We start from the raw sequence: 14,128 nt of genomic DNA, 5'->3' as shown, positions 1-14,128 counted from the left end.
AGGTTGGCACACATTTGAAACGCCTCATCCCCAACCACAACAAACAGCATTGGAGGTCCTTCAGTGTTTCGAAGAGGTTGTGGCAGTGGAAAATTAAAGTTATTACCATACAAACGTTGGCCCATGTCAGAGTTTTTGAAAGTCTGAGTCATTTCCTCATCCAAATGAGCCAACAGCAACGGTGACAAATGGACACTCCGCTTCTGCAATCGCCATGACAACAATCAAAACTTTTTTTGTAATTGAAATACTTGGATCCACTTCCAGCAGATTTCAGAATCCGAATGTGTTTGCAATCCACTGCCCCCACACAGTTTGGAAAATTACAAATTTCCTGGAATTTTGCAAATTGCCTCTTCAGAAAGAAAGAGGACTTTTACTCTACAGCGCCACCTATTGGTAGTAGCGATCCTACAAGTCACAATCAACCCTTTAGCGAGTCTTGTAGTATGACTTAGGATACAATTTTGGAATTTTGCAGCATTTTCCAGCCAGAGTTCTGCTGTGGATTGGGGGAGGAATTCTGCACACAGAACGTCACATAAAACACGGCAGGTGTCTCCAACAATCCCAGAAAGAGTGGACACTTCAATCCAGAATTGAAAATGTAGAGATCTTAAGGTCTCTCCGGGAGCCAGGAATCTGCTGAAAAGAAAATGGAAAAAAAAAATCAGTAAATCGCTGTTATAACAATAATACAAACAACATGTGTTTATTTTACAAAATTACCTACCTCAGGGTCACCAACAGATGTTTCTCAGCAGGAATTTCTCGACGTAGTTGTGTGTCCTGCCTGGTGATGGATCCTCGGAGACGTTGCGGCAACTCATCGAAGCTCTGTTCCAACATCGAAAAACTTCTCCGGGTTTTCACGCAGCTCGGTGTACAATGAGTGGTAGGCTCCATGGCTCTCTCGGACTTCAATGATGGGGTGTTGCCAGTATCGACGACAACGTCTTCTCCGTCTTGCTCTTCTTCTTTCTTCTTCACAAGCCACAGCAAAGGCAAAAGCCAATTTCAATTCCAAATCCAGATTACGATAGAAGCTCTCCATGCTGAAATCCATCTTGCAGCTGGATACAGCAGCAAACGATGAGGATTTCATTTGTGTAGGGTCTATATATACAGATTCCCCATGAAACAAGCCCATTGGGTGTGGCTTTTGTCAAGGAAATTCTCCTGATACAGCATTTTCCTGATTACAAAATTCTTTGAAAATTCGAACGCATGCGCTGAAAAAACAAACGCATGCAAAAACACATACAAACGCATGCACACTCAGCGTTTTTTTGGTGTCATGCATAAGCTGATGTGGATAAAAAAACGCAGCGCAACCATGCGTTTGAATGTGTTTTGGCATGCAATTGCGCATGCAGATGATACGCTGTGCACAGAGACACTAATGTGAACTTAGCCTTAATTAGTATGCAAATGAGGGGGTTTTGGAGCTCTGCTCATGTGGCCAAGAGTTTCCTGCACCATTACACCCCTCATTTCAATACTGGGGGCCTTCCATGCTTCTCATGGACAGTGCTTGCTTCCCAGAGATTTTCTGACAGGTTCCCTTTAGTGGTAAACTAACATCCTTCCTGTCACGATCCAGGCCAGGTTTTGTCTTGTCTCTTCTTTCCTGATCTGGTTGTGTCAGGGGTTAACTTTCCCTGCCTCATTCCTGTATCCAGTCTGCTATATCTCTGTGCTGCAACCTGTGTGCAGTGCCAGTTATATTGCTTGCCTTCAGCGTTTGTAGCTGGCTCTGGTGAGTTCATGGTCTGTTCTGCTGTGTCCACCTGACTTAACCCGTGTCTGCTGACCTCCCTTAGTTCCATCCCTGTTCCTTATTTCCTCATGTGTTTGGATTACCCGGTATTTGACTTTGGCTCGTCCTTGACCTGTTTCTGTCACTTCCTTCAGATAGTTCTGCTGCTGACCGGTACTGACCTTTTGCTCCCTTCTGAGTCTGAGTTTTGGCTTTTCCTCTTTGTATAACATTATTGCCTGGGATCTATTCAGCTCTCTGACTTATCCTTTGCCACCTAGTGGTTGCTTCGCTGTATTGCTGTTGAGATGCTTCATAGCAGGATATTCAGCTCACTCCTCACTCTGCTGTCATCTAGTGGAGTTGGTGTTACTCTGCAGTAACCCTCAGCATTACAGTGTGACACTTGCCAGTTGAGGCGCCAATCCAAAGTGTTATATGGAGAACAACAACAAGCCACTTGGTCATAGTCAAGATATTTAGGGATAGGGATAAGGCAGCAAACTGAATCTTTATCAAGGGTGAAACTAAGCTTAGGTCTGAAGCTGACTTTCCTTATCATCACTGCTTTCTGGCATTTCTTTTACATTTCAGGTAGGATTTAAATAGTCAAAACTGTTACATTTAAGCCCCCGTCACACATAGTGATCTCGCTAGCGAGATCGCTGCTGAGTCACAATTTTTGTGACGCAACAGCGATCTCAGCAGCGAGATCGCTATGTATGACACCTATCAGCGACCGGCCCCCCTGCCGGTATCGCTGATCGTTGTTGGAAAGCCCTGGACATTTTTTTGATCGCTGGTCTCCCGCTGGCCAGCACGCATCGCTGTGTGTGACAGGTGGGAGACCAGCGAACAGCTGGTAACTAAGGTAAACACAGGGTTTCTAAGCAGCGCACTGTGCTTAGAAATCCTCTGTGTACCTTAGTTACCAGCGCACTGATGCAGGGAGCTGGTAACCAAGGTACACATCGGATTTCTAAGTGATGCACGCCCCTTAGTAACTCGATGTGTACCTTAGTTACCAGCTCCCTGCATCAGCGCGCTGGTAACTAAAGTACACAATGACGCCGCGCGCTCGGCGTCGCTGGTGCTGATCGCTGGTGAAGCTGTCTGTTTGACAGCTCACCAGCGATCATGTAGCGACTCGCCAGCCATCCTGACAAGTTGATATCATTGTCGGGATCGCTGGTGAGTCGCTATGTGTGACGGGGCCCTAAGTTAAAAAAAATGAGCCATTGTGTCTGTTCACACAACCTAATTAGTCTGACTTCAGAGACTACAGACCGCCAATCAAAAACTGCCAAACACTGAAGTTCACTACTACCACTTTTCCTCTCATTCTATAATAAATGGAAGTAACCATTTGTCAGAAAGTGAATAGACAGCTAAATAAAGAATGAATCTGTAGAACTTACAACAGTAATCTTGAGTCCTCCATTTAATGCATATATTATGTTTACTGCAGAGGGCTACATACGCAGAAAGAGCGTCACATTCATAGTTTAAAAAGTGTGTACTGTTGATCCACATCTTCTCACAGAAGTCTTGTGGGGAAACCTAGAAATTAGATCATGCGTAAACTCAACTGTAAAGCATTCAATGACTATTGGCAAAACAAACAGCCTTGTAAAAACAAGCAATTTCCACATTTCTACAAAAAAAGCATGTCACATGCTGCATTGATGAATTGTCCTGTTGCTTATGTTAGAAATATATACAATGTTGTTGGGATACCCCCAACCATACTTATAGTATTATAGTGATAACATTTATGTATATGGAAAAAAAATTCTACAGTAGTAAAATGAACAATCTACTCCTATTACATGATAATGAGCCATGGTTTTTATGGAAGTGGTGACTTGGTTCATTTTGGTCATTTCCGGACTATCTATTCATCCATCCACCTATATACAGTCATGGCTGAAAATGTTACGCCATTGAAATTGCTCCAGAAAATGAAATAATTCTCCAAGAAAATTACTGCAATTATACATGTTTTGTTATACACATGTTTATTTCCTTTGTGAGTATTGGAACAACAAAAAAGAGGGTAAAAAGGGAAATTGGACATACTGCAGACCACACTGCAGTTTCAGTGACATTACCTACTATGATGTATTATCAAGCATGTTTGGTTCATCATCCTTGAGGTTAGGCTTGGATAGGGAGATTACTATGTTGCTACACTGACTTTATAATGGACTGTATACTATATTAATATTTGATTTATATAAATATAGTTCTATATACTATGCAATTACTCTCTTGCAGATTTTTGTAGGATAATCTATACCCTATATATTGTATATAGTGTTTTTCATGCTTCCTCATTGGTATGTGGTGCCAATGCTTGGATAACTTGATGTATGTACAGTGGGGGAAAAAAGTATTTAGTCAGCCACCAATTGTGCAAGCTATCCCACTTATAAAGATGAGCGAGGCCTGTAATTGACATCATAGGTAGACCACATCTATGAGAGTCAAAATGAGGAAACAAATCCAGAAACTCACCTTGTCTGATTTGGCAAGATTTATTTTGCAAATTATGGTGAAAAATAAGTATTTTTGTTCACCTAAAAACAGGAAGGATTTCTGGCTCTCACTGACCTATAACTTCTTTTTCAAGAGGCTCCTCTGTCCTCCACTCTTTACCTGTAGTAATGGCATCTGTTTGAACTAGTTATCAGTATAAATGACACCTGTCCACAACCTTAAATAGTCACACTCCAAACTCCACTATGGTGAAGACCAAAGAGCTGTTGAAGGACATCAGAAATAAAATTGTAGCCCTGCACCAGGCTAGGAAGACTGAATCTGCAATAGGCAAGCAGCTTGGTGTGATGAAATCAATTGTGGGAGCAATAATATGAACATGGAAGACATACAAGGCCACTGATAATCTCCTCGATCTGGGGCTCCCCGCAAGATCTCACCCCGTTGGGTCAAAATGATCACAAGATGTGATGATTTAGATAAAAGCTACGTCGGAGAGTGGACCCTCTGGATCGCGGATCCGGAGCCCCTGGGCCGAGCACTCCAGGTGAAGACCGACCCCTATACAGGGATCGTTTGGGCAGGACCACAGGGGACGGAAGCGCAACAGCCGGAACCAAGAGGGATGGCTCCACGGACAAATAAGGACTAGGGAGAAGGATGGCTTAGATACCGACCCAGGACTGACGGACAGAGGAATGAGACACAGGGCACGGCAGGGAGGCAGAGCATGGACAGGAGGAACTACAGAGGCATGTAACACAGGGCACGGCAGGGAGAGAGCATGGACAAGAGGAACTACAGGGGCATGTAACACAGGCGCGGCAGGGAGGCAGGGCATGGACAATAGGAACTGCAAGGACTGTAACACAGGGCACGGCAGGGAGGCAGTGAGACAGGGCGTGGACAATAGGAACTACAGAGAACTGTAGCGGCCAGAGGGTGCAGGAGACTACACGATCATCAGGCGTCCTCCTCACAGCGAGGACGCCTGAAGTATCCTAACACCCGGAAGTGCGTCCCCCTGTCCTGCCCCTCAGCGCCGCCCACCACTGGAGAGAGAGAGCGGGAGGGGGCGTGCGCGCGACAGGGAGCGGGTGCCAGGAGCCGCTGTGAGGGGGAATGCAGGACGGGCGCACGCCTGGACGGGGGCGCGCAGGTAAGGGGACGCTGTGGCCTGCGCTGCTGCTGGAGGGACATCGGCGGGCATAGCCGCCAATGTCACAGTACCCCCCTCCTTACGTCCTCCCCTACTGAGATTGGCCAAAAACTTTTTCAGAATCCGGGGAGCATTGATATTCTCTCGAGGCTCCCAGGACCTTTCCTCGGGGCCAAAACCCCTCCAATCGATAAGAAAAAGGGTCTTTCCCTTGACTCTTTTCATAGCCAAGATGTCTTTGACCTCAAGGAAGGTGAAGGAGGGGCGATGGAAACTGGTTGGAACCGATTCAGGACTACGGGTTTCAAGAGCGAGACATGGAAAGCGTTGGGAACCCGGAGCGAAGCAGGCAACCTCAGCTTATAAGCCACTTCATTAATGCGACCGATCACTTCAAACGGCCCAATGTACCGAGGGCTCAAATTGTAAGAGGGAACTCTCAGACGGATATGTCGAGTTGAAAGCCAGACTTTGTCACCTGGATGGTACGGAGGCACGTCCTTTCGTCTTTTGTCCGCATGTTTCTTGATTCGGTTATTGGCACACTTGAGCGCTTCCCTGGTCTCCCTCCAAATCTGCGAGAATTCCATTGCGAGTGAATCTGCTGCGGGCACTCCCGTAGACGTGGAAAAGGGTAGCGGAATACCTGGATTTTGACCGGTTACCACAAAGAATGGTGACTTGGCGGTAGATTCGCTGGGATGGTTATTGTGCGAGAATTCAGCCCAAGGTAGGAGCGCGACCCAATTGTCCTGATGGGCGTTGGAGAAGTGACGTAAGAAGGTAGTTAACACCTGATTAATTCGCTCCACTTGCCCGTTGGTCTGAGGATGGTATGCAGAGGAGAAGTCGAGAGATGTACCCATAAGCCGGCAGAGAGCCTTCCAGAAGCGAGAGGTGAACTGGACCCCCCGATCCGACACAATCCGCTGAGGAAGACCATGTAGCCTGAAGATCTGGTGGATGAAGATCTCGGCCAACTTTGGGGCGGACGGCAGTCCCGGTAAGGGAACAAAGTGGGCCATCTTGGAAAAACGATCTGCTACGACTAAGATGGTGGTACATCCAGCTGAGCGGGGTAAATCAGTCACAAAATCCATAGCGATTTGCTGCCAGGGAGCCTCTGGAACTGGTAATGGGTGAAGAAGACCGGAGGGCAAAGCCCTAGCCACCTTGTTCTGGGCACAGGTTGTGCACGAGGCTACATAGTCCATCACATCCTGGCGAAGCGTGGGCCACCAGTAATACCGGGAAAGCAGCAAGAGAGTCTTCTTAGTCCCAACGTGTCCAGCAACTTTGGAGGAATGCCCCCAGCGCAGCACCTCTGAACGTCTGCCTTGAGGGACGAAAGTTTTACCAGGCGGAGGAGTGGAAAAATTCACAGGAGCCACGGTGATCATCTTAGTAGGCTCGATAATATAGGATGGGTCTTCATCCCTCTCCGGTGACTGTAATGACCTGGAAAGGGCATCGGCCTTGATGTTCCTATTACCAGGTCGAAAGTGAAGTTGAAAGTCAAAGCGGGAGAAATACAGGGCCCACCTGGCTTGCCGGGCATTGAGTCTTTGGGCAGACTGCAGGTAAGCCAGATTCTTGTGGTCCGTAAGGATGGTGAAGGGATGTACAGCCCCCTCGAGTAAATATCGCCATTCAGCAAAGGCCATCTTAATGGCAAGTAATTCCCGGTCTCCAATGGAGTAGTTGTACTCCGCAGGCGAAAAGGTTTTAGAAAAGAAGCCGCAAGGGACCAGGCGCCCGGATGAAGCCTGCTGGGACAGGACCGCCCCCGCTCCAGTGGAGGAGGTGTCCACCTCTAGGACGAAGGGCCTGCTGGTCACTGGCCGATGCAAGATGGGTGCCGATGCAAAAGAACGTTTCAGAGCCAGGAAGGCGTTCTCAGCTTCGGGGGACCAGCTGTTGGGTTTCGTTCCCTTACGGGTCAAGGCCGTGATGGGTTTAGTAACCGTAGAAAAATGAGGCACGAATTGACGGTAATAGTTTGCGAACCCAAGGAACCGCTGGATGGCCTTTATCCCCACTGGACGGGGCCACTTGAGTACCGCACTGAGTTTTTCGGGATCCATCTTCAGACCGGAATCGGTGATGATATATCCCAAGAAGGGCAATGACGTCTACTCAAAAAGGCATTTCTCAATCTTGGCGTAGAGTCGATTCTCTCGAAGGCGATGCAAGACCAAGCGTACGCTCTTGCGATGGGAGGACAGATCGGGCGAGAAAACGAGAATGTCGTCTAAATACACCACCACACAGGAATAGAGCAGATCCCGCAACACCTCGTTGATAAAGTTTTGAAACACAGCTGGTGCATTGCAAAGACCGAATGGCATGACTAAGTATTCATAATGCCCGTCACGGGTATTGAAGGCCGTTTTCCACTCGTCCCCTGCGCGGATCCGGATCAAATTGTAAGCTCCCTGCAGATCTAACTTCGTGAAGATCCAAGCTCCTCTCAGCCGGTCAAAGAGCTCAGGAATCAACGGAAGGGGATATCGGTTTTTAACGGTGATATTGTTTAGGCCCCGGTAATCTATACAAGGCCGCAGTGATCCGTCCTTCTTCCGGACGAAGAAAAAACCCGCGCCCGCAGGAGAAGAGGGCTTCAGGATAAACCCCTTGGTCAGGTTTTCCTGAATGTATTCCGTCATGGCAGAGGTCTCGGCTGGAGAAAGAGGGTACGTTCTTCCTCTGGGAGGGACAGCTCCGGGAATCAGGTCGATAGAGCAGTCATAGGACCGATGTGGAGGCAGGGAATCCGCTTCCTTCTTGGAGAAAACATCAGCGTAGGCGTGGTATGGAACAGGAAGGCCCGGGAGATCGGTTGGCCTAGGCAGAGAATGGGGACGAACAAGGGTCCGCAAACAGCGTGCATGGCAGGCGTGCCCCCAGCGCAAGATCTCCCCGGAGCGCCAGTCGACAACTGGCTCATGCCGCCTGAGCCAAGGTAACCCTAAGAGAATGGCGTGGGATAGTTGAGACAGGACATAAAAGGCAATCTTCTCGGAGTGAAGTGCACCAATTTGTAGCTCAACTTCGGTGGTAACCGTGGTGATGAGTCCAGGCAGAGGTTTGCCATCGACGGAGGTGATTGCTCGCGGATTTCTTAAGACGACCACGGGAATCTGGAGTTTGTCCACCTCTTCCTGGCGGATGAAGTTGCCTGCTGCGCCCGAGTCCACATACGCCTCCACGGAGCCACGCCCCGACCTGTAATAAGCAGAGCTGAAATAGTAAGTGGAAGAGAGGGGGTCTGATCACCTAGGGGGCCCTCTCCTACCTGGCCTAGGTGGATGCGTTTCCCGGTCTCTCAGGACAAGTGCATACGAAGTGATTGGCCCCTCCACAATATAAACAGAGTCCATTAGTCATCCTCTCCTTGCGCCGTTGTTCGTCCAGCTTGACGCGATCCACCTGCATAGGCTCAGGAGCAGAGTTACTAGAGGGAGCAACAGCGCGCGGAATGGGGGCTTGGTATAACCTAAAGGGCCTCCTCTCCCTGGCTGACTCTCTAGCGCGTTCCTGAAAACGCAGACCAATACGAGTAGCTAGAGAGATGAGATCTTCCAGGGTGGTTGGGGAGTCACGCCCGGCCAGCTCATCCTTGATTTTACTAGAAAGACCTCTCCAAAAGGCACCTACAAAGGCTTCATTATTCCACCCCAGCTACGAGGACAGGGTCCGGAAAAGGATGGCGTATTGCCCTACCGTCAGGGATCCCTGGCGAAGGTTAAAGAGGGCCTCCGTAGTGGAAGCAAGGCGCCCGGGTTCATCAAATACCTTGCAAAATGTTTCCAAAAAACTCTGGATACTGGTGACCACCGGGTCATCCCTCTCCCATAAGGGATTCACCCAAGCCAGCGCCTCTCCCTCAAGATGGGACACTATAAAGGCCACCTTAGCGCGGTCCGTGGGATATTGTTGGGGCAGGAGCTCAAAGTGCAGTCTGCACTGGTTTAAAAATCCCCTACACAACTTCGGGTCCCCACTATACCTGGGTGGTTTTCCAAGGCGGGGAGGAGGAGCTGGGACAGTGTCCCGCGGTTGGGTAGAGACGGCCACAGAGGACTGTAGAGCAAGCAGTCGATCATCCACAGACGCCATGTACCCCAGAATGTGAGATTGAGCGTCGCGCTGCTGCGCGAGCTCCTGCTGGAGACTGGCTAAGAGGGGGGCGTGCCCAGGGTCAGCGGTTTGCAGGGCGGAAAGCCGGGTGTCCATGGATTTCATGAAGGACATAATCCGGGTCTGATTTTCCCTTAAGAACAGCAGTTCCTTTTGAGTGGCAGCCGCGGCACCAGCGGTCCATGGCCTGATGATACTGTGACGATTTAGATAAAAGCTACGTCGGAGAGTGGACCCTCTGGATCGCGGATCCGGAGCCCCTGGGCCGAGCACTCCAGGTGAAGACCGACCCCTATACAGGGATCGTTTGGGCAGGACCAGAAGGGACGGAAGCGCAACAGCCGGAACCAAGAGGGACGGCTCCACGGACAAATAAGGACTAGGGAGAAGGATGGCTTAGATACCGACCCAGGACTGACGGACAGAGGAACGAGACACAGGGCACGGCAGGGAGGCAGAGCATGGACAGGAGGAACTACAGAGGCATGTAACACAGGGCACGGCAGGGAGAGAGCATGGACAAGAGGAACTACAGGGGCATGTAACACAGGCGCGGCAGGGAGGCAGGGCATGGACAATAGGAACTGCAAGGACTGTAACGCAGGGCACGGCAGGGAGGCAGTGAGACAGGGCGTGGACAATAGGAACTACAGAGGACTGTAGCGGCCAGAGGGTGCAGGAGACTACACGATCATCAGGCGTCCTCCTCACAGCGAGGACGCCTGAAGTATCCTAACACCCGGAAGTGCGTCCCCCTGTCCTGCCCCTCAGCGCCGCCCACCACTGGAGGGAGAGAGTGGGAGGGGGCGTGCGCATGACAGGGAGCGGGTGCCAGGAGCCGCTGTGAAGGGGAACGCAGGACGGGCGCGCGCCTGGACGGGGGCGCGCAGGTAAGGGGACGCTGCGGCGTGCGCTGCTGCTGGAGGGACATCGGCGGGCATAGCCGCCGATGTCACACAAGAACAGTGAGTAAAAATCCCAGAACCACATGGGGGGACCTAGTGAATGACCTGCATAGAGCTGGGACCACCGTAACAAAGGATACCATCAGTAACATACTACGCCGCCAGGGACTCAGATCCTGCAGTGCCAGATGTGTCCCCCTGCTTAAGCCAGTACATGTACGGGCCCATCTGAAGTTTGCTAGAGTGCATTTGGATTATCCAGAAGAGTATTGGGAGAATGTCATATGGTCTGATGAAACCAAAGTAGAACTGTTTGGTAGAAACAAAACTCGTTGCTTTTTGAGGAGACAGAATGCAGAGTTGCATCCAAAGAACACCATACCTACTGTGAAGCAAGGGGGTGGCAACATCATGCTTTGGGCCTGTTTCTCTGCAAAGGAACCAGGACAACTGATTCGTGTACATGAAAGAATGAATGGGGCAATGTATCATGAGATTTTGAGTGCAAACCTCCTTCCATCAGCAAGGGCATTGAAGATGAAACGTGCATGGGTCTTTCAGCTTGATAATGATTCCAAGCACACCGCTAGGGTAATGAAGGAGTGGCTTCATATTGCTCAATGACAGACCCAAAACATCCCTGCTCTAGAGGAGATCTGCATGGAGGAATGGGCCAACATACCACCAATACCACCAACAGTGTGTGCCAACCTTGTGAAAACTTAGGGTACCGTTACACTTAGCGATGCACCAGCGATCCCGACAACGATATGGATCGCTGGTGCATCGCTAAGTGGTCGCTAGTGAGCTGCCACACAGGCAGATCTCACCAGCAACATAGCAGGGGTCGGGGGTCGCTACTTACCTGTCAGACGCAGCGATCCAGACGTCCTCCCGCCCGCGTCCACGCGTCGCTCGTCGGTGCCACAGGAAGCCCAGCAGGAAGCGCCCGACGAGAAATGGTCCAGGACATTCTCGCGCGATCAGCGATGAGCAGCGGGGGAGCGGGTCGGAGATAAGTATCAGACATAGCGATATCGCTAGCAATATCGCTGCTACGTCACAAAATCGGTGATGTTACAGCGATATTGCTAGCGATATTGCTATGTGTAATGGGGGCTTTACAGAAAATGTTTGACCTCTGTCATTGCCAACAAAGGATATATAAGAAAATATTGAGTTGAGCTTTTGTTAGTAACCAAATCCTTTTTTTCCACCATAATTTGCAAAATAAATCTTGCCAAATCAGACAAGGTAATTTTCTGGATTTGTTTTCTCATTTTGACTCTCATAGTTGTGATCTACCTATGATGTCAATTACAGTCCTCTATCATCTTTTTAAGAGGGAGAACTTACACAATTGGTAGTTGACTAAATACTTTTTTTCTCCACTGTATACTTATTTTTAAAACATACTTAAATGAAGTTATTCATTTTAAAGGAATCTTTTTATTGTGCGTGGTTACTTTACACCTTCTTTATCTATATGACTGTTGTTGCCATGGTGTAATATCATTATTTATGGTCCTTAATATTAAGTATAAACTAACTACAGAGAACTATATATATTAATATTTCTAAACTCATACAAATTGCTAGATTCTGGACTATCTTTCTATATGTAGATCTAAATACAGTGTGTGTATATATAGCGAGAGAGAGAGATGCCCCTTTAATATGTTATAGGAGTAGATCCTATGTATTTTATTTTATTCAATGAACTGGTTATCTATGGCCACACTGGTGGGGATCAGGTCATTAATGTGTCGTCGCTTTTCATTCTAGTTACTGAACAATGAGGTCACATACCTTCCTATGACAGGGGGCGAATACTTTTCTATTGAGTAGTTCCATGCAGTAAGTACAATTATCTTCTGTGCAGTTTCTTACTGGACGTCTTGTGGTAACATCAATAGATTTCTCTATTTCCCAGCTTTTAATAAATGCTTCTATATCTTCTTTGTTTGTTATTATTGTTCTGTTTTGCATCTTTAAATCATCATTGGGATCACCATTGCATATTCCTAGAAGAGGGATGAGAGATAACAATGAAAAGACTTCTTAGTCTGCACAAATTGTTCACTGGGTATAGTGTAAGACATCTTAACCGTTACAGAGCATCAAGGGAGATGCCTGAAGTAAAATTATTGTCATTTATTGTAGGCTAACAATGGTAAAAATGAGAACGCTTTGTGCAGATCACACTTCTGAAATAAAGTTCTCATCCATAGAATGTACCTGTATTAAAGGGGTTGTCTCCTTTTTCATTAATGTAACCGCTTTTTTGGGTACATAATTTTGTGTCTCTTACTAAAACGTAAGTTAAAGTTTCTCCTTCTGCACTTGTTCCTCACAGGCTGAGGCTGTTCTACTTTCCACAAAATGACTGCTAATGGGGGAGCATGTGACCAGACCTGTCCACTAGCGCCTTTAGCTTGAGAAAGCTCCCCAATGATTAAATCGTGTTTTTGACTATGTTGCCCAGATGTTAGCACAGGATCTGATGCTACAATGCACAACCTCTGGCTTGTTAGCTTGGTACCAATTTCTAAGCTACTGTTGCTCTATGTAATGCAACAATTTGGTATTATTGTGCAATTAGATTGTGAAACAAAATTGGCAAATGTCTGGGCAGAATTTAATATCCAAATATCATATCTTTAGCTTTTAATGTAATTCTAAATTCTGTGACATGAATTTCTAAATGTATCAAGGACAGTACAATGTAGCGTCCAGGTTCGGACTGGTCTACAGGGGAACAGGAGAATCCTCCGGTAGACCGCTGTGAAGTAGTGCTGATGAACAGGTGCTATTGCACTTGATTTATTACTTTTAGAAAAAGGTATCATCTAATCATTCAGTAAACAAGCTAGTCAAATTAATATTGCATTGAAGCAAAATTAAATTTGCATACTAAGGTCAGGTCATTTTTGCATGTAGCTGAACAGTGGGCACCAAGAGTCAATGTTATTGGTGGGCCTACCAGTCCAGTCCAACACTGGTGACATGTCAGATATTAGATTGCATTGCGTATTTTCTATATCATAACTGTATAATTAGGAATGAGGAGGAAACATTCTGTATACAGCTTCTTCACATCCTGTAAAAGCTTTATGATGGTACTTTGATAGTATTATACATTTATAATAGCAACTTAATTATTTTCTATTATCACTTTTTCTACAAGCATAAATGTAACTGAAAATTGTACAGAATCTGTCATAAATATTCTTGCATACTGCATAGATTTCTTGTACTGTTGCTTCCTACTTATGTTGGCTTATCAGTTTTGTGCAGTCTTTAAGTAATGACTTCAAAGTAGTGCTTACCACAAAGGCCTTCAGTCTTGGTGGACTGGTTGGAATGAAGACCATACTGTATATCTATAATGCCGGTGACGTGAGTCCATTTAATGCTGATACCTGCTGGTGTGTTAATTACATACATAGCTCCAGTGTCTTGGATACATAGACCTTGCTTTGAAAAAGGTAAGGGTTGAAGTATTGAATTCACTTCTACCTGAAACAGAAGTGTAAACATAGAAATATCAATCCTGAAAGAAAAGGGTGAATTTCAAGTACCCCGAAGTGTTTTTTCTTTTCTATTGTTTTCCTCATTCGCACTGAGTTCATATAAATCTTATAATGTAGATATTGGTTTTACCAC

At 47.2% G+C, this 14,128-nt stretch overlaps 1 protein-coding gene across 1 annotated transcript in view; it reads right to left on the bottom strand.

The window, feature by feature from the left end:
* Positions 1–14,128, bottom strand: part of OTOGL (otogelin like) — a 356,745-nt gene that overhangs the window by 86,869 nt on the left and 255,748 nt on the right. The window contains exons 41-43 of the mRNA XM_073556969.1: positions 13,792–13,981; positions 12,272–12,486; positions 3,178–3,319 (exon numbers count right to left, since the gene is read on the bottom strand). Of these exons, the coding sequence (XP_073413070.1) occupies positions 3,178–3,319; positions 12,272–12,486; positions 13,792–13,981 (547 nt within the window). The remainder of the gene's footprint in view (positions 1–3,177; positions 3,320–12,271; positions 12,487–13,791; positions 13,982–14,128) is intronic.

Source organism: Dendrobates tinctorius, unplaced genomic scaffold, assembly GCF_039654945.1.
Source record: "Dendrobates tinctorius isolate UK_male_01 unplaced genomic scaffold, ASM3965494v1 ptg000241l, whole genome shotgun sequence".
Taxonomy (NCBI): Eukaryota; Metazoa; Chordata; class Amphibia; order Anura; family Dendrobatidae; genus Dendrobates; species Dendrobates tinctorius.
The sequence above is the reverse complement of the archived record's forward strand: the minus strand, read 5'-3'. Positions and strand labels throughout refer to the sequence as shown.